This window comes from Phascolarctos cinereus, unplaced genomic scaffold, assembly GCF_003287225.1.
Source record: "Phascolarctos cinereus isolate Bilbo 61053 unplaced genomic scaffold, phaCin_HiC Scaffold_2;HRSCAF=192, whole genome shotgun sequence".
Classification (NCBI taxonomy): Eukaryota; Metazoa; Chordata; class Mammalia; order Diprotodontia; family Phascolarctidae; genus Phascolarctos; species Phascolarctos cinereus.
Window position 1 is genome coordinate 361407784 of NW_027555625.1, and position 21263 is coordinate 361429046.

General features: G+C 34.7%; 1 protein-coding gene across 1 annotated transcript in view; it reads right to left on the reverse strand.

Annotated features, from left to right (window-relative positions):
- Positions 1 to 21263, reverse strand: part of EML1 (EMAP like 1) — a 218804-nt gene that overhangs the window by 64273 nt on the left and 133268 nt on the right. The window contains 4 exon segments of the mRNA XM_078150420.1: positions 3044 to 3178; positions 5350 to 5445; positions 6205 to 6315; positions 19969 to 20038. Coding sequence (XP_078006546.1) covers positions 3044 to 3178; positions 5350 to 5445; positions 6205 to 6315; positions 19969 to 20038 — 412 coding nt within the window.

The window sequence follows — 21263 nt, forward strand, 5'->3', positions numbered from 1 at the left end:
AAAGAGGAAATAGCTTCCCAGTGAAGGATCTGAATTGATTTTCTAACTGAACTTGAGAAGCTGAAACATGGAAATATAAACTCTTATTTAACTTTATGAAGTCTCATTCAGGATATAACTTAAGATGGACAATACTGGACTCTAACTATGCTGTGAACTTAGAATTTTGCCTATAATATAGGCTATAACCTGTTACTCTTCACACCATAGTAGTTAATATATTATAATTAACCAACTGAAGGTATTTCCTTTTCTGTGAAAGAGAGAAATTGAAGGGAATTATGGGGCACAGGCTAAAAAAGGCAGACACCACTACACATTTAACTCCCAAAAAGAGTGGGGGCAGAGGATAAGACTAGCACTGTAAGCAAGAAATTTTCCCCTTGGTGTTTTCCTACATATGCCCCCAGACCACTTTCCCTACTGTGCCTGTTCTCTTCTTTTTCCTCCTTCAGTAACGGATCTTCAGTAATTAGTGATTACATCTGAGACATTCCATGCTTGGCCTCAGTCTTTTTCACTGCATTCTTTTCTGTCCTCAACCCCACCTTACTACCTCTTTCTCTCTTCTCAAGTACCAATTCAATAAACCCCCAAAGAAACAAGTTTCTAGAATATTTTTCATTGGTAACCCTCCATGACATCCTTACATTTGCCAGTCATCTAAACCAGTAGTGACAAAAATCAAATAAAAATGGCTGCGTGTTCATTTTGAAAACTACAAATTGACATTATATATGTATTTTTATTTATTTTGTTAAACTTTTCCCAATTGCATTTTAATCTGTATGGGAAAATCCACTTATGAGTTTGTAACCTCTAATTTAAACTGGAATATATTAGGGAATGAGTTAGACGTAGAAGACCCTGATTCTAAAGTACTGATTATTAAATCAATAACAAACAAGGAGTTGATTTAGCAAATACCACCAGAAGCAACTTCTTAAAATTGGAAACTATATTTATATTCAGACTTCCAAAAAACAGGGTTAAGAAAATCTATGATATTTGACTTATATTCAAGTTTCTTTTTGAAAGCATCATTATTTAACACTTGTTTTGTATTTTTTTTTTTTAGGCAATTGGGGTTAAGTGACTTGCCCAGGGTCACATACATAGTAAGTGTCAAGTGTTTGGTCTGAGGCCAGATTTGAACTCAGGTACTCCTGACTTCAGGGCCAGTGCTCTATCCACTTTGCCACCTAGCTGCCCCGTATATTTAATTTTTTACCCATAATTTTTGTTTTATTTTTCTCAATTCAGTTAAACAAATGTTTTTTAAAGTGCCTAATATACACATGACATTCTACTCAGTCTTGCCCCTTAAAGCATATGTACACAGAGAAGTATGATAAACAGTAAAGGGGCAAAGGAGAAATCCAGACAATATGCTCTAAAAAAGTAGAAAAGGGGAAATGACTTTGGGCCAGGATGGGTAGTATGGGGGGAGGTCAGGAAAGGCTTCATGGAAGAAGAGATGTTTACATTGGGCCTTAAAGGAAGAGAAGTATTTCAACAGGTAGAGATATGAAAGATTATATTTCAAAGCACTGAAAAGATACACAAGAGAAATTATTAATTCATGAAATTTTACAGGGCCTCTTACTTAATATACTAGTGTAATCACCTATAATAAATCATTCTCCTAGGCCTCTGGTCCTCGCTGCCCCACACAGGGGTTCAAAATCACTTTCTTTTCTTCACTAGTAATCACATTACCTGTACATAGAAAAGCAAGTTAGAACTTCCCTCTCTTCAAATCCAAGTGTGGTAGGACTACTGAAAATCTCAAATCCACCATTTAGAAAAGGTCAGATGATTGATTCTTGGAGATCAGAACTGACTTATTGACTTAGTACAGACACAATCAATCAATCAATCAATCAATCAACCAACATAAGTCCCTACTATTTGTCAGGCATTATATTAAGCACTAGAAATAAAGCGATAAAAGTGAAAAAGTCTCTGCCTTCCAGAAGCTACAATGTGGAGAGTGGGGGAAAGCATAGTGGTATCTGTGAGTATATATTACACACACACACACACACACACACACACACAAGTACAATATACACATATACATGTATGTATCTGTGTGCACATGTATACATATACACTTCATATATGTGTCTTCTGTGTATACATATTCACACACAATGACTAAAAAGATAGCTGGAAAGGGAGTGCTTTAGCCCCTGGGAGGCAGGATCAGTAAAATCTTTGTGTAGAAGGTGCAGTCTAAGCTAAGCCTTGAAAGAAAGCAGGGATTCTGAGAGGTAAGGGTAAAAAAGGAGTGCATCTCAGGCATAAGGGACAGTTAGTACAAAAGCAGGGAAAGGGTGATGGAATTTCTTGCGTGAGGAATAAATACAAGGAGGCATAATAAATAACAATCTAGCACAGCTGGATTGCAGAATATATGTAGTAGGAGTAATGTGTAAAAATTTCAGAAAGGTCGGAAAGGGCTAGATTATAAAGAGCTTTAAACACCAAACAGAGGAGTTTATACTTGATGTTAGAGAGAATAGGAAACCACTGGAGTTTATCGAGTTGGGGAGGGAAGGTGACACGGACAGAACTATGTTTTAGGAAAATCAATTTGGCAGCTATATAGATAATGTGGAATGAGGGCTGAGGTGGGGAAACCAAAGGCCACTGAATAGTTCAGGTGAGAGTAGATGAGAGCCTGGACCAGGGTCATGGAGAGGTGACTGGTGAGGATGGGATGTGTATGAGAGACACTGTGGAAATAGAAAGGATAAGACGTGACAACTGTTCAGACATGTGAGAGCAAGCTTAGATGACTATAAGGACAGTGGTGCCACTGACAGCAATTGGTAAGTTCAGAAGAAAGGTGGGTTTGAGGAAAAGAGAATGAGTTCAGTTTTGGGGATGCTGAATTTCAAATGCCTGTTTAGAATATTAGACAGGAAGGCTAAAATTAAAACAGAGAAGTTAAACACAGTAACGGATTTAATTACTTCTTTAACATTCAGTCATAAAATTTCATTTTATTAAAAGAAAAAATGTAATTTAACCTTACCTCAAATAATCCTTGCTTTTTAATAAGGGAGTTTCCTTCTAATGTCCAAAAATACAGATGTGATTTTCCACATGTAACAATAATATTGGTGTCCGTGGGGTGGAAATCAGCAGCAAATACAGCTTCATTAGAACACTTTAAGAAAAATGTAAAAACTGAATGCATCAAATCATATTAAATACTAAACAAAAATAATAAATTTGAACGACAAATGTGAAGCCAACTCATTAATGGTATTGTTATTTTCTCTTCTGTTGTCTTATTTAATTGAATTGATCATACAATATGTATGTCATAAACTATCAGAATAATATACATTGATGACAATGTGGTACAGTGGAAAACCACACTGGATCTGGAGCCAGAGAGCCTCAATTCAAATTCTCCCTGACTATCTGTGTAAAATTTGGATAAGACCTTGTATTTCTCAGATCCTCAGTTTTCTCATTTATAAAATGTGGGTGCTAAAATAGATCAGCTATTAGATCCCTTCTAATTTTATATTCAATATTCAATGAAACCACAACAATATATATAAATACATATATATATATATATATATATTCAGTTAAAATAGGTCACTCAAAATATATTCTAAGAAGGAAAAGTATTCTTTATCTAATTTTCTACTTTTTGAAAGTTCATTTAAATTTTTTTCCTTTGGGTTCATGACTATTAGACACATAAGGACTGTTCAATTTAAGTTAAAGATGAGCTGCTGATCTGCATGAGTATCAGAATGTTCTAGAGTACTTCCCCAGGGTGATGAAATGACAGGTCAACACACCCTTCCCCCACACAAAGCACTACAGCTCATATTTACACACTACATTTAGGTTTATAAACATTTTGGTCACAACAAAACTGTGAGGTAGTTAGCACAAATATTATCTCAATTTTACAGAAGAAGAAACTGAAGCACAGAGATTAAATGATTTGCCTGTGACCATATGAATGATTAACTAATAAGTGGCCAACCTTGGATTTAGAACCATCTCATTCTAAATTTAGGACCCGTTTGTCTACATTATGTGTTAATCTGTAAGAAATGTAAATAATTACCTCCTTTCTCTACACTGAGAAAAAAATTTTCTAAATAAAATATTTGCTTTAAGTAAAAAGTTTAGGATACACTATCAAAAACAACAAACTTTTCTTTCAGCATAAAAAATACTCTAAATAGCAAGCTTTGTATTTAATAAGTGTTAGAAAGGAATGCTTGTTTTCTAACTATTTAGATATCCAAATATTTTGAATGTTCTTTTTGTCCCTTCCCCCTGTATTGCTAGTGAAAAAAAATGCTGCTCATCCCAAACATTTTAATAGAATTTGTGTTTTTGTATGATTGTGCAAATATTTCTAAAATGCTGTTTAGTTTTGATTTAATAATCTAATTTTTAAACTATCTGCATACCTCTCAAGCCTACTTTTTAAAGCTTCAAGAGGAATAAGCAAGGAAAAGGCTTATCCAAAAGCAAATTTAATAACTAGAATTTTTAAAATTACACTGTTTCCTCAAACTAACATAACAAGCTATAAAATTGTCTAAATCAGTACTCACAGAATGAAAAACTATTATCAGTTATTACATACTTTTTGTTTGCCCAGTACTCTGCTAGGCACTGGGAGTTTAACAATGGAAAGTAGGAAAGGGCAAGCCCCAATCTCTGCTCTCAAATAGTTTAAAATTAAATTGAGAAAATAGGATATACAGATATTAAGCACCCAGAGAACAATATAATGAACACATAAGCAAGTAAAAGACTGCATGATATAATTTATGAATTTTAGGTTAGTCCAAAAGAAGTAAATGAAAATTCAAAAAATCATTATGGAATAAGTTTCATTAGAATCAACTTTATTGAGATGTATATTGATGGAAAAGTAGAATTCAGATCAATATAGAGGACAGTTATAACCTTTCAAAGTACATATATCCTGCAAGCTGTAGTCAGGTGAACCAGCAGGCATTTCCAGATATTGAAGACCCTTTCATGTTTTCTATCCTATCAACGATCTTCCTAGGTGGTTACAAATGGAATGGAAAGAAGGGGAGATTATTAGGGATATCGTGAAGGAAAAATTTACAAGACTTAGTGCCTGAATTTGGAGGGAGAAGAAAGGCAGAAAAATGATTCCAAGACATCTCATCTTAATGTATGGAAGAATAAACAGCTTACTATCAGAAACAGAAATGTTAAGAAGGGGCTTCAGTATAAAGGAAAAGAGATCTGACAAGCTGGCACTAAGTAAGAGGAATAATGTTCTAGTACAAACACAAACGACTGAATGATTTGGGATAAAACCTTGACATCTGCTAATTTTTCTTCTTTCTGCCAATCCCACACGGAAAGCACATGGTCATTGGAGTCATCTACTGAACAAAGATTGCTTCCTCCATTCTGAAAAACAAAGTTAATCACAGGAAAAGTTCAAATAAACATAAAAAGAATTGAATGTTTTCCTTTAATAAAAAGTTCCCTAATCTTAAAATCATGACTGATTTTGAGAATATGGGTCATACTTATAAAATGAAGTTGCTTTGCCATGGAAAAATGTATTGAAAAATAATATTAATAACAGGCCACATTTTGACTCTTATAACAAGCTAGTCTTGGAGGAAGAATGTGGTCTATATTTAGCCCAATATGGCATTCACATTGTCCAGTGTCTTTGGTACTTGCTTACTTAGCTAGAAGGGGTGCTGGCAGGGAAAACTAGGATGATGAGGGTGCAGGAGGGGAAAAGAGAAGAGCCATGCATGGGGCACCCTTTCAGTTTTAAATGGCTGAAGAAGAGTAATTTTGATTCCCAGTGCCTAAAGGAAGACGGTTTCCAATTCACGTGGGCAGCCCTCCTTAAAAAACAAGAAGCCTGCATTTACATTTACACATAAATGTTTAACTTCATGGCATATCCTAACATCTATAGTACAGAATACATACATACATGCTAAGTGAAAAATACATCCATACTACAGTTTATAGAATAGTATTGAATATTATAGCATTATACTATAGAGTGAAACAGATTAGTACAGAATAACACATACTATAGCACAAAATACATACAAATATATTTAATATATTTAAGAACACATAGATTTAGGTACATGCCGTATTGTTAAACATCAGATCAATTTCAAGTACCTATATACTTACAGATTTAGAGAAAGCAATACAGGTAACTGCCCGGTCAAAAAAACCCATTCCAATGACATGCAGCGTATTCAATGTGACAGAATCCCAGATGCGTACATGTGGGGGTAATTGCTGTTAAAACAAAAATGTAGAAATGCCAATTTATGACAGATTTGTCTATTTTTTTTAAAGTTGAAAGAATTAAAAGATCATTTCAGCAGAAATGTCAACCATTATAAAGTGGCCTGCTGATTAATTAAGATATTATAAATCTGCCTTTTGAACACAAGACAAATCAAACACATTATTTTTTGAGGCTATCACCAAATATGGCCTATTTATTTATTATCAAGTAAAGCACTGTGTGATATAATTTATAATTTATGATTTCTGATTCTAAAATTTGATTATCCTATGATGCTAGTTAATTTTAGGTGAACTCTACCTAATTTTTAAATTTGCTCTGCTTATTTTTGTTGACTATTAGGATTTATGGATATAAATTGATTTACATATATAGATTATAAAATCTTAAAAGCAATAATGACAAGGAAAAGTAAATCTTATGTGTATTATATTCTCTTAGGCATCATATTGTCGGTGAGTATGGTGAAGTTCATCACCACCACTCTCGATTATGTTTATGAAATGTATAATATTCTTGAGCACTTATAAATCCCCAAAGCAAATCATTATTATTAAACTAAAAGTTTTATTTATTATTAGCACTAACCAATCAGCTATTTTCCAGGTTATCTGTATGAGGATCCTTGTGATACAGAGGTAAATCTGGTTTTAGGAAGGTTATGCCAAAGGAAACAAGTTCTATAGGGCCTAGCAAACTGGAAGGTCTCTGAGTATGATTTGGACGACAGCCGTTATCAATCACTTGAGGATCAACTTATTAAAATACAGGGTCTTACCACTAGAAGTCTGGCCACAGATATTCATGAAACCATTTACTAAGACAAGAAGTTTATTTTTGTTGGTAGAGGGTAGACTCATAAATTAGAGATCTCTAAGTTAGATCTTCTAGGTATAACTATGATTCCATGATCTTATAGCATCATAGGAATTTGATTTCCATTATACATGGTATCTGTAATGCAAGTCACCAAAGAACAATATAAGCATTTTTTTTTGGTTTTTCATTTTATCAAATTATTTTTTCAAATTTTTACTGGAAGAAAATTCTGTTTTTATAAAGCTTTCAAAATCGAGTTCAATATGACTCAGGTAACATGTAAAGCACAAAATGGAAATCTTATATTAAGAATTTTATCTGAAATAATATTAGATAAGATATTGAAAATACAGCAGCCAACTAAAATAAATGCCACTTGAAATCAGCTTTAATTCTGTTCAGATTAGTTTTTAAATTAAAATCTATTGGTTTTAATAGAGCTATTTTAAGGTATATTAGAGGGAAGAGAAAAATCACAATAATTTTGATACTTTGATGGATCTATGGTATCATTTATGGGGCTACTTTCTCTAACTATTACAACCCATTAATACGATCTCATTCTGTGCTATTCCTGTCCATGTTCTCCTGTAGGTTCTCTACAAGGCCCCAACATCCTGGAGGCCTTACTTAGATGTCTTGCTACCATATGGATACTAATGTAGTATGTGGGCTCTTCACTAATTATCCCTCATCTTTGCTTTACAGACATAAATTTCTCTGACGATATCCTTAATGCTGCTTTTCTTGCACAAATAAATCTTCAATGGCAATGTATTACAGATTATTCATGCCCACCATATACCTTTCTATTGACCTTTGGATGACCTGTAAGTTTAATACTTTGGAAAGTGATGTTCTATGACTTGTAGCCATAAACAGCAAAAGAAAAGGATGAAAGAAGGGGTAGGATGGTTGCTAAAACAAGGATGGGAAGATGATAATGTGTGATGAAGAAAAGAGCTATTCAATTCTTATTTTGCTTTTTTTTTTCTGACAAGATCTTTTGGATTGGAAAAACAAAAATGACTGAGAAGAAGGTAGAACCAAGATGGTAGATTAGAGGCAGCAACCCAGCCAAACTCTCCCAACATTCCCAATTTTAAAATAACACTTCAAATTGAAATTTGGAGCAGCAGAGCCAACAAAAGGTCAGGATGATACATTTTTCTAGGGTAGGACTACTAAAGAGGTCAGTAGGAAAGGTGTGTGACAATAGCGTGGAAGCTAGCCCATAGAACATGCAGCAGCAACACCAATAATGGGCCTTGGAGGTGGATAGCAGATGGCAACAACATCAGTAGTTTTAAGGGCTCTCAGCCCAGAGACAGTAAGGGTGTTGGACAACTGGTCAGAAAGGGATTATAGGGAACCCTTTGTACTGGAGGCAGCTAGCATTGAGTAACAAGTCTATTACCCCTATGAAGTTCTGGATCGAAGTTGCAGGGAGAAGAGGATTACTTGTGGTTGGTCACAAGGGAGCAGGGGACCTGGTCACAGTTCCAGGGACAATAGGAGCGGTACTTCTTTGATGAAGACCAGAGTAGAGACCAGAAAAGCAGTGACCATACCTCTCTCTGTATCACACCACCTCAGAAGCACCGGAAACTTGCAGACCCCCAGAACTAGCTCTGAAAATACTAGCATAATAAAATCTGAGGCTTGGAACTGTGCCTCCCAGCCCCAGGTGAGCAGACTCCAACTTTAACATAAAGTTCAAAGCCAAGAAATAGACTGGAAAAATAAGCAAACAACAAAAAAAGACCTTGACCATAATAAGCAACTACAGTGGCAGGGAAGACCAAGACACTCAGAAGACAATAATGTGAAAACAGCTACAACAAAGCCTCAAAGAAAAATGCTAATTAGATCCAAGCCCAACAAGAAGCGTTAAAGACAGTGATAAGCATAGTAGAGGAAAAATTGGGAAAAGAAACGATAGTGATGCAAGAAAATTATGAAAAGAGACAGCCTGGTAAAAGAAGCACAAAAATGCCTGAAGAAAACAACCTCTTAAAAAACAGAATTGGCCTAATGGTAAAAGAGGCACAAAAGTTAATGAAGAAAAGAACTCCTTAAAAAGCAGAATTGGACAAATGGGAAATTATCTTCCAACTGGAATCTAATGACTCCATGAGACATTAAGAAACAATAAAAATAAAGTCAAAAGAATGAAAAAATAGAAAAAAACATGAAACATCACACTGGAAAAACAACTTTCCTGAAAACTGATCAAGAAGAGATAATTTAAGGATTATTGGACTACATTAAAGTCATGATAAAAAACAAGAGGCTAGATATCATATTTCAAGAAATTATCAAGAAAAATTGCCCCAATATCTTAGCTCCAGAGGGTAAAACAAAAAATGAAAGAACCCACCAATCACTTCTGGAAAGAGATTCCAAAATGAAACCTCCCAGGAATATCATAGCCAAATTCCAGAGCAACCAGATCAAGAAGAAAATATTGCAAGTAGCCAGAAAGAAAACATTCAAATATTGTGGAGCCATGGTCTAGATCACACAGGAGCAGATGGCTTAGAGTATGATATTCTAGAAAGCAAAGGAGCTAGGATCATAACCAAGAACCACTTACCCAGCAAAACCGAGTATAATCTTGCAAGAGAAAAATGGATATTTAATGAAATAGAGAACTTCCAAGCATTCTTGATGAAAAGATCAGAGCTGAATAGAAAATCTGACATTCAAACACAAGACCTCAAGAGAAGCATAAAAAGGCAAACATGAAAGACAAATCATAAGTGATTCAATAAAATGAAACTGTTTACATTCCTATATGGGAGGATAATATAAGTAATTTCTAAGAACTTTATCATTATTAAGGCAGTTAGAAGTATTCTATATAGACAGAGGGCAGGTGTGGCAAATATGCTGGGATGATCTAAAAAAGTGAAGGGGTGAGAAAAAGAGATGCACTGGGAGAAGGGGGAAGGGACAGGTAGAATAGGGAACATTATCTCACATAAAAACATCACACAAGGAAGAGCTTGACAGTAGAGGGGGAAAGGGTGGTGGTGGCAGGTAATGCTTGAACTTCAGCCTTATAGGAATTGATTGAAAAAGGAAAGAACCATCTCCCCCACCTCCACCACCACCATTCAGTTGTGTATAGAAATCTACCATACCCAACAGGTTTATAAAACGGGAAGCAGACAGCTGAATAGATTAGAAACCAGAATCCAACAAGCATACAGGACGCAATTAAAATAAGGAGATAGAGCAGAATGTATCATGCTTCAGCTGAAGTAAAAATGGCAGGGCTAGGAAGCCTGATCTCAGAGAAGGGAAAAGCAATTAATTAAAAGAGATCACCAGGGAAACTACCTTTTGATAAAAGGTACCATAGACAATGAAGTAATATAAAATTTTTTACAGCAAGTTTTTCTGACAAAGTCCTCTTTTCTCAAATACACAGGGAACTGAGTCAAATTTATAAAAATAAGAGCCATTCCCGAATTAATAAATTGTCAAGGCATACAAACAGGCAGTTTTTAGAAGACATCAAAGCTATCTATAGTCATACAAAAAAAAATGCTCTAAGGCACTAATGACTGGAGAAATGCAAATTAAAACAACTCTCAGGTACCACCTTAAACCTATCAGGAATAACAAATGCTGGAAGGAATGAGGGAAAATAGGTACATTAATGAACTGTTGGTGGGGTTGTGAACTGGTCCAACCATTCTAGAGAACAATTTGTAACTATGCCCAAACAATTATAAACTGTGTATACACTTTGACCCGGCAATACTATTAGGTCTGTACCCCAAAGAGTTAAAAAGAAAAGGAAAGGACCTATGTGTACAAAAATATTTATAGCAACTCTTTTTGCGATAGCAAAGAATTAGAAATTAAGGGGATGCTCATCATTTGGGGAATGGCTGAACAAGTTGTGGCATATGATTGCGATGGAACACTACTGTGCTATAAGAAACGAAGAGGAGGATGGTTTCAGAAAAACATGGGAAGACCTATATGAACTGATACAAGGCAGTTAGCTGGCACAGTGGATAGAGCACCAGCCCTAGATTCAGGAAAACTCATCCTTCTGAGTTCAAGTCTGACTTAGACACTTACTAGCTATGTGACCCTGGGCAAGTCACTTAGCCCTGTTTGCCTCAGTTTCCTCATCTGCAAAATGAGCTAGAGAAGGAAACAGTAAACCATTCTAGTATCTTTGCCAAGAAAACCCCAAACGATGTCATGAAAAGTTGACACAATTGAAAACAAATGAACAACAATAACAACAAAGTGAAGTGAGAAGAACCAGGGATCAATGTACATAGTAACAGCAATATTGTAATGATGATCAACTGTGTAAAAAAATTTGATGATCAACTATGAGAGACTTAGCTACTCTGATCGATACAATGATCCAAGATAACTCCAAAGGACTCATGATGAAAAATGCTATCATCTCCAAAGAAAAAACTGATGAACTCTGAGTGCAAACCAAAGTATAGTTTTCTTCACTTTATTTTTCTTGCCTTTTTTGAGTGCAATATGGCTAATAGGAAAATGTTTGGCATGATTTCACATGTAAAACTGATATATTGCTTGCCTTCTCAGTGAGGGTGAGAGGGAGGGAAAGAATTTAGAACTCAATTTTTTTTAAATGTTAAAAATAAATTATATGTGTGTGTGTGTGTGTGTGTGCGCGCACGTGTGTGCGTGCGTGTGTGTGTGTGTGTGTGTGTGTGTGTGTGTATTTTGGTGAGGCAATCGGGGTTAAGTGACTTGCCCGGGGTCACAGAGCTAGTAAGTGTCAAGTATCTGAGGCTGGATTTGAACTCAGGTCCTTTTGACTCCAGGGCCAGTGCTCTGTCCACTGCACCACCTAGCTGCTCAAATATATTTTTTAAAATCACAAAACACCCTTCAAATATAAAGACCTAGCAGAAAAATTAAAACCTTTTTGGAACAGGAAAAAAAATGACAGACAAGGGAGATGATAGTGACGCTAAGAAGGACAGCTGGATGTCCTGGATGGTTTCAAGTCACTAGGCTCTGATAAACTTAATATTAAGTTCCTGAAAGAGTTGGTAGAGGTGATGATGCAAAGCCAGGAGGAATAGCTAACATATTAAAAGTAATAAAAGAAAAGTCTTACACTTGTGTTCTAAAAATTACCTTCGTTAAGTAAAATATTGGTGGGTGGTGTTTAGATATCAGTTCGTATGAAAAAGATCTAGGAGTTTTGGTAGACAATTAATTCCATTTGAGTCATCAGTGTGACATGGTATTCCCCCAAAGCTGATGTAAACTTGGGCTATATTGAGAATTATAGTGTCCTGAACAGCTGATAAGATAATCCCATCATATTCAGATTTGGTCAGACCACATCTGAAGTACTGTATTCAGTTCTAGGCACCATATATTAGGAAAGACAATAATAAGATGGGGAGAGCCCAGACAAGGACAGGTAGGATGGGGAAGAGCCTTTAGATCAGGCCATACGAGGATTTGTTAAAGGAATTAGAGTTGTTTAGCTTGCAGAAGAGAAGACTTTGGGGGAGGGCATGACAGCTGTCCTCTAATATGTGAAGAGCTATCATGTTTTGTATTCTCTACCCTTTTCAATAAACTGTGTAACAAATGCCATGATCTACTGTAGATCATCACTCGCAAAAGCCTGAATGATGCTTTCTCAGATCTTTGTCAAAAATGCCTCTGACTTGAGCAGAGATTATTTTCACAAAAATTTTGCAGAGAAGGAAGAATAAACACATGGGCTGATAATTGTAATTGCTTTTGTTGCCTTTTTTTTTTTTGGCAAGAATGTCTAGGATTCCCTGCCAAGCTGTTCGTATTTCCTTTTCTTATATACCTTGAGAATAGATCCTTCATACCCCCCAAATTGTGTCTCAATCAGCATCAAATTCCTCTATGTATAAATGACCTAATACAGCTGTGTGTCTCATCTCTGTGTTCCTCAGTTCATTTCCATTTCCTTATATAGAACATCTGGGACTAGAATGTTAGAGCTCAGATATGGTGGCTTCACTGTCATTGATAGAGAAAAGAATCTGCTATAAAAATAATATAAATCTTTTCCACTTTTCATGTTTGTTATCTTCTTTCCAGTTTCATCCTTAAATGCCCCCAGGATGACTGTGTTTAACTCAGTTTCTTGTCTAATTAAAAAAAATTCCTTCCAGTGCTTCTTCCTTTATGAGCTAATATTATTTACAATATTTTGCCATTGTCCTCTAAGATTTTACAAAAAAATTTATATTCTAAATTAGGTTGCCCTTAGCTACCAAGTCTCTCTCTGCTTCGTCTTGCTAACTGAGGTGGTTTCTAGGCTTTCTGGAGTCTTGCTGTAGTAATTTATTTAAATTGGGTAGTAAACTTCCTTGTGAAATGATGTCTGTGGTGTTGATGTTTATTTAGTAATTTGCCATTTTTAAAGATTTTATTTTTAAATAAATTTATTAATCTATTTTTGTTTTCACACCTACATTTCCCACTGAATTCTTCTTTTTAACTCCTCCCAGAGAGTCATCCCTTATAAAAAAGAAAATGGAAAGTATATCAACAAAAAAACAGTTAAACTGAATGTTTAAAAAATCATAATACCAATCAATGTATTAAAAAATCTGCATTACAATTTTGAAATATGTAGTTTAACTGTTTTGTTCTTGTTATACTTTCCATTTACATTATTGGGGTTTATTTCCTCATTCTTTACTTCACCCTTCTCTGTATTTATCATGCTCACCATTTTTTACAGCACACGCATGTTTCATTACATTTATGGACCATAGCGGGGTTTTTGTTGTTGTTGTTTTTTAGCCATTCCCCAATTGACGGGATCTACTTTATTTCTAGTTCCTTGTCACTACAAAGAGAGCTGCTACAAATGTTTTTGTATATACAGGCATTTCTTTACCAGGAGTGCAAATTGTGCATCAAAGGCTATGGACTTTTTACTCACTTTCTCTGAGCAATTATGAATTAATTTCCAGAATCACTGGACCAATTCACAACTTCACCAACAACACATTGTGTACCTATCTGTCCAGAACTCACAACAAATGTATTCTAATCTTTTAGCACCTTTGCTAAAAGTGCCAAGTGTTAGGCCAAACTTCAAGGTTGTGTTGAGTGCATTTCCCTTACTGTTGGTAATCTGGAGCATTTTTTCATGACTGCTACCAGTTTTAAAATCTTTCGTAAACTATTTGTTCCTATCCTTTTGGCCACTTACCTATTAAGTACTAGCTTTTGCATATTTGTTAGCTGTCTGTATATCTTGGATTGCTGCTGTTGCTGTTCAGTCATTTTCACTCGTGTCTGACTCTTTATAACCATGTATGGAGTTTTCTTGGCAGAGATACTGGAAAGGTTTGCCATTTCTTTCTCCAGTGGATTAAGACAAACAGGTTAAGTGACTTGCCCAGGGTCACACAGCTAGTGAGTGTCTAAGGTTGGATTTGAGTTCAGGACTTTCCAACTCCAGGTCCAGCAAGCACTCTATTCACTGAGCCACCTAGCTGCCTCATATCTTAGACATCAGGCCCTTATCAGGGAGAATTATGGAAAGTTGTGGGTTTTTCCCCCTCAATCAATAATGATTCTTTTTATCCTTGTTGTATTAAATTATTCAGATACACAAAATTATTTATCTTTGTGGACTGTTTATATCCCTTATTTGGATGAGAATTCATCCCTTCACACATCTGTGAAAAGTGTCTGATAGGCTTCTCTTCTAATTTTAATAGTATGATCTTTAATAGTTAGACCACACAACCATTTTGAATTTTTGTGGAATATGGGATAAGATGCTGGTCTGATGCCTGATTTCTGTGAATGCGTTCCAATTTTCTCAGCAGTTTTTGTCAAAGAGGGAGCTTGTTCTCAGGCAATTTGTGTTTTAAGATGGAAGAAATACGGGGTTGGTTGTTGAGTTCTCTTTCTGATCCCTTCCCACCTACGATTACCATCTACTCTTTATTTTTTATTCTATTATATTACACACACACACACATATATGTATGTATGTATGTATGCTGCCTGCTCCATGATTATAAGTTTCCTGAAGGCAAGGATAACTGTTCGTTTTTCTTTGTACCCCTAGTGCTTAGTACAGTGCTTGGCACGTAAGTCATTAGTAAGTGTTTGTTTATTCATTGGACAACCAGTTTGATTTTTTTACCTTGTTTTTAATAAGATTGGCTAAAGTTTATCAACTTGGTTAGTGTTTTTAAAAAAAAACTAGTTTTATCAGCTGTAGATAGTTTTTTTGGTGTCCAAATTATCTATTTCCCTCTAACTTTCAAGATTTCCTCTTCTACGCTTAACTGAAGTTTATTGTTGGCTTTCTCACTTTAATATATATGTATGTATGTATGTGTATATATATATATATATATGTATAGCTATATATATTTATATCATTAATCCTTTTATTTTTCTATTTTGTCAATGTATGTTTTTAGGGACAAGATTTGTTCCTCTGAGTTGAATCCCAGAAATGTTATGTTGTCTCATCATTATAATTATCTTTCATATAGTTGTTTTTATGATTTGTGCTTTGACCTCCTCACTATTTAGGATTTAAATATTCAATCTCTAGTTAGGTTTGTTCATGCTTTTGTTCATGCTTCCTAAATTGATCACTACTTTTATTACATTGTGGTCTGTTAGGGTAAGTTTAGCATTTCTTTTCCACTTCTACTTGGAATTTCTTTGTGCTTTCTGTATTTTTTATGCAAATGTCACAAAGTGCCAATAAATGTGTATTCTTTGGTATTCCCATCTAGAAGATAACAAAAATGTTTTAGTTGTATATTCTTCAACAGTTTGTTCAATTCTGTCTTAACCATTTTTAAAATCTAAATTTTAAATCTAAAAGAAAGTTTAGATTTGTCTAGCCCTGAGAAAGAAATATTAATGTCTCCTACTATTACCTCTACCTTCTTGCAGTTTGCAAATTTGCAATTTGGTTAATTTTCCTTTATGAATTTGGATGCTATGTCACTTTGTATATATAAGTTTTACATTGATATTGGTTCATTGTCTATTATTCCTTCAAAAATAATGCAATTTCCTTATTTATCTCTGTTGATATTGTGAATTTTAATTTTTATCTCTAATATTTTGAGATCAAATTCTGCTTTTCTAAAATTAATTTGATGAATAGCAAATTTTGTTCTAGCCTCTCATTTGATCCTGTGTATGTCTTTGCTATTTAGATGTGTTTCTTGTCAGTAACAAATTGTGGGGTTTTGTTTTCTTACCCACTCTATTATTTTATTTCATTTTACTGGGTTGTCTAATCCATTAATATTTTAAGTTATGAGAATAAGATTTATACTTTTCTCATTTGTGTCTTTGTCTCTCTTTTAAGGAAACTTTTTTTTTGTTCTCTTACATATTTTAAGTCAGTACTTTGTTCATATGATTCATTTTGATTAATTACTTTGATGTCATCCTGTTCCCATAAGATATTCCTCCCCTCTACCCCATCTGTCACCTTTTTCTTTCATTTTGGGATTCAATTTCAATTACTGATTTTTCTTTCTTTTATTTGGTTATCTATTTTATGCCTTCTTTTCCTTCTCTAAGTGGTTAGTACCTTCTCCTATCCTCTCCTCTAACTTCTAATGTCTCTGCTTTGTTGTCTTCATTAATTCTCTTCCTTTTCTATCTATTCTGAACTTTTATTCCCTGATTTGCGATTTATATATTTATTTTTTCTTTAAATTTTAAAATATTCCTTATGTAGTTAAAGGTCGCAAGTATATGATTTGAGCTCCTTCTTCTAACCAATTTCTGTTACTCCCTTTATAGATCTTGCATTATTGTATCTTTTTTATGTTGCATCTCACTCTTAGAAATATTGGTTCATGAAGGAAATCATGTGGATAGAAGCAGTACTCCATGGTAGAAATTATCATCTACCCAATCACATAGCTCAGTGCTACTGTGCCCTTCCCATAATCAGTCTCTTTCCCATTGACCATGCTGTCTCATTTTTGGGTTCATCACCTCTCACCTTTCTGTGTGCCAGTTGTTTTTAGGAGTTCCAATTTTCTTTCTCCTAAAGCAACAGGTTATACATAGAGGTAACAACACACTCTGAAAGAAAGTAGTGTCCCTGTGTATCAACAACTTACACCTTAAATTCATTGTAAGGCTTCCATTTCCCATTGCAGTCATACAACTCTTCCCCCATGAGGGTACTTACTTGCTCTTTATTGGAAACCCTTCCCCCCCTTTGGTTGAGACATCCCTGTTATATTCCCCCAGCTTCAATCCATCCCTCCTGCCACTCCCCTCTTTCTCCTTTAACTCTTTATTATGAATATACAAGGGTTATTAGCCCTTCACTGTTCATTCACAGACTTGATAAGAGTGTATCATACTCTCTCCTCCATGTCCTCTCTCTCCATTTATGCATCCTCCCACTCTGCCATTTTGTCCCACAAAATATACTGATTTCATTTTCCAACAGTTTACACTCCTTGGACTAGACTCTATGCCCCAAGAAAACCTCATCATAAAATATCTGTCATCCTGCAAGACTGCATCAGTTTTGGCACTCACTTCTCTGTACCCTCAGTACCTTCTGTCCCTCTGACTGGAGGGCTGGAAGGTGAAGCAAAGTACTCCTCCCAAAGCTTCCATTTCAAGAGGGTTACTAGGCCAGCCATCTCTTAATTTCTCATTCCTGGACTGGACCTTCACCATGCCCTCAGCTCTCCTCTTTTCCCATTTTTATGCTTCCTTTTGTGTGTTTCTATGTCTTCTCCCATTAGACTGCAGAATTCTTGAGGGCAAGCACTGACTTTCTCTTTTTTGCATTTGTATTCCTGGCACTTAGCAAAGTGCCTAGCACATAGTAGGGGCTTAATAAAATGTTTATTGATTGACTGATTCACCTATAGAAGATTGTGGGATTTAGTGTGTGGTACTTCAGTTCTGCTTCTCTACTTTTACTTCTATTTCTTACATTCTCCTTGCATCTTTATCTTTAAGAAATCTAGTGTGTACTTTAAGAAATCTAGTGATCTTTTCTTTTTTTTAAGATGAGGCTTTCTTCCTTTTCAAAATATTCTATGGAGCTCTCTACAAGTATTTTATTACTTATACTTTCCTTGGTAATGTATTTATTTACCTTTCTTGGATTTCTGTCATCTGGGTGTGTTTACAGCTTGAATATTCAGCTCACATTTTTTTTTGGAGGGGGCTTCCTCAAACGTGTCTCCTTTGTTGATTGCCCATCTTTTTATGTTGAACATTAGGCTGTCTTTTTCTAGAAATTTTTATTTTGATTTGCATCTTTAGCTCCTTTACTTTTCAGAATATACTATTCCTTCCTTGGGGTTCTAGATGGTAAAGAATAATATTAGGTTACTTAAATTTCCTTTCATTTGTATTTGAAAGTCTTCTGATTATTGGCAGAATTTGTTGCTTGTAGCTGGAATTACTAAATTTAACCACTGTGTGTCTTCAGTTTGAAGTATATGGTTATTATTGTTTTTTTTCTTCCTTTAAGTGACTTGTGAAGTCTTTTGAATGGGGCTTTCTTTCCCATATTCAGAAGCTCTAGGCAATTTTCTTATAATATTTCTGGAATTATAGTATTCAGGCTATTCAATCTGCCAAGTTTTTTTTTCTGGGAAACGTAAAATCCTTAAGTTGTTTTGCACAGCCTATCTTTAAGGGTCAGTGCTGTTAGTTTATATAGAAATCATGTATTCTTTTTAATGTTACTGCCTTTCGCTCTTCTCTACTTCAGTATATTTGTAATCCAAACATGTTGTTTTCTCTTTCACTTCTTTGCGGAAACCAGCTCCTGTGGATTCAAGTTTTTTTTTTTCTAATCTGCTAATTATGCCTGCTGTGAAAGCTATAAATTCTGACATTTATTCCTTTTTAATTTTTTTTCTTACAGATTTCAAGTGTCTTTTGAACCATTCTAGAATTTCTTCTTATTACATGTTCTCCTGGAATTCCACAGAGTTCTTTATTTCATTAGGCATTGGTTCACTTTCCTTTTTCTTGTAATATTTTTAAAGAAAGCTTTATATTTTCTTTGAGGTTTGGTACTCACCCTTCCTTCTAGTTTTAGGAGTTCTTTCTGTCGATTTATCTGCTTGTGCATTAAGTTTTTAGTGGAATTTTCTTCCTTTCAAAATATTTGGTATTTTTCAGCCTTTTTTCCTTAATATTCCCTTATCATTCACTTTCTGACTCCTCCCCACCAATATAGTAGGCACATAGAAGACATTTAATAAATGTTTACTGATTACCTTCATTGAAATGAGAATTTAGGGATTGTTATAATTAACAAAAGTATGTGTACAGTCCCCTTTTCTGTCACACTGTCACCATCATTATAAAAATAGAAGGAACATGTACAAAACTAAGGGCCACTTTATACTTTTCTTGCTTCACTGGTGGTCATGGACAAAGAACTCATCACCAGGTGACCAAACTACTGGTGATCAGTTTCTCTGAATTTAGCCAGGCTGGTCAATGCTAGGACCACGCACAAAAGCATGCCAGTATGTTAGAACCTATCAGAGCTTGTTCTTCACTTGCATAGACTTTGGGAGCCCAGGATCACCTCTATGCCAAAAGGAGGCACAGGATTAGAACTTGGTGGATAAGATTATTTTAATCTTAAATGTCTGGAAATTTTTTTATTAGAAATTAAAGTTCGGTTCTAATAAGTGATTAAATAGTCACTGAATAATATAACTACTAAATAGGTTATTTCAATACTACCAATATATAATTCTTGCCTGACACTGATTTATTTTGATTACATGAAAAATATATCAACTCACTTTTCCATCCTTAGATGTACCTGCAACTTGGCCTGTTGCTATGGTGATCCTATCAGGATGAACTGCTAGGCTAGAAAAGGAATATTTGTTAAAAATGTATACTTTAAAAATAAGCTTTAGTTATATTATTCCAAATATAATTCATCTGTATATGATGTTTAATCAACTTAGATTATAAATAATTTTAAATGTTTTCAGACACAGTATAAATTACAGGCATATTTCACTTAAAGTTATTAATTGTTACCCAAAACAGTTTTTCTATCTTATTTGCATCTCACTATTACATCTCATTATAAGTGATTGGATGAAAGATGTTACAATCAAGTTTCATAATGTTATTATAGTGCCTTTTAGTTAAATTGTATTAACTATGTTATTATGAAACAATAATGATTGGGCAGTGGAAAGAATCCTTGATTTGGAGTCATAAGACTTGAGTCCAAATTCTGGGCTTGCCACCTAGAACCTATGTGACCTTGGGTAAATCACTTCTCTGGGCCTCGTTTTCCTCATCTGTAGAAAGGAGAGTATTGAGCTACATAACTTTTAAGTCTCTTCCAGATCTAAATCTATGGGCCTATGAACATTTTGCAAAGTATGGTTACATTTGGCCATTCCAATTTCATTAAACATTTTCAAATAACTTTCCTATCATCTTGGCTATCATCCATGATTAATTTTTTTAATCTGTGTTAGAAGGTCTTTTGCTTCTCTCACACAAGAATGATTTTCAAATTGGAAAATATTATTAATTTTTAAATTCAAAAGGATCAAAATAATTCATGAAGTATCTAGATACTCCTTAAAATTATGATTAGAAGGTACTATTTTAAATACGAGATCTACTAATGTGATTAATCAAATACATTTATTAATAATTGTTACATGGAGCTTAGATATACTGGAGAATAACCAGTGAAAATAAAGACACCATCCATTTCCTCAGGATGTCACAATCCACTGGGAAGTCACAACAAGGATATATAAATACAAATGAAGACGAAGGCTGTAATGGCATACAATGGAAGAGTAGTAGAAAGAACACTGGACCATGATGCAGAAGACCTAAATTCTGATCCTAGTTCTTCTACTAACTAGCTATGGAAACATTTATATAAGGGAAAATTAAGGCCCATGGAGGTGAAGGTACTTACTTGAGGTCACATAGCTAGTCAGTGGGAAAGCTGGATTAGTTGATCTCAAAAGCCCCTTTCTACTTTTACATGCTATAGTCTATGATTCTAAGACCGTTTTCAGATTCTTATGTTTTGTGGTTGTATACTTTTAGGGTC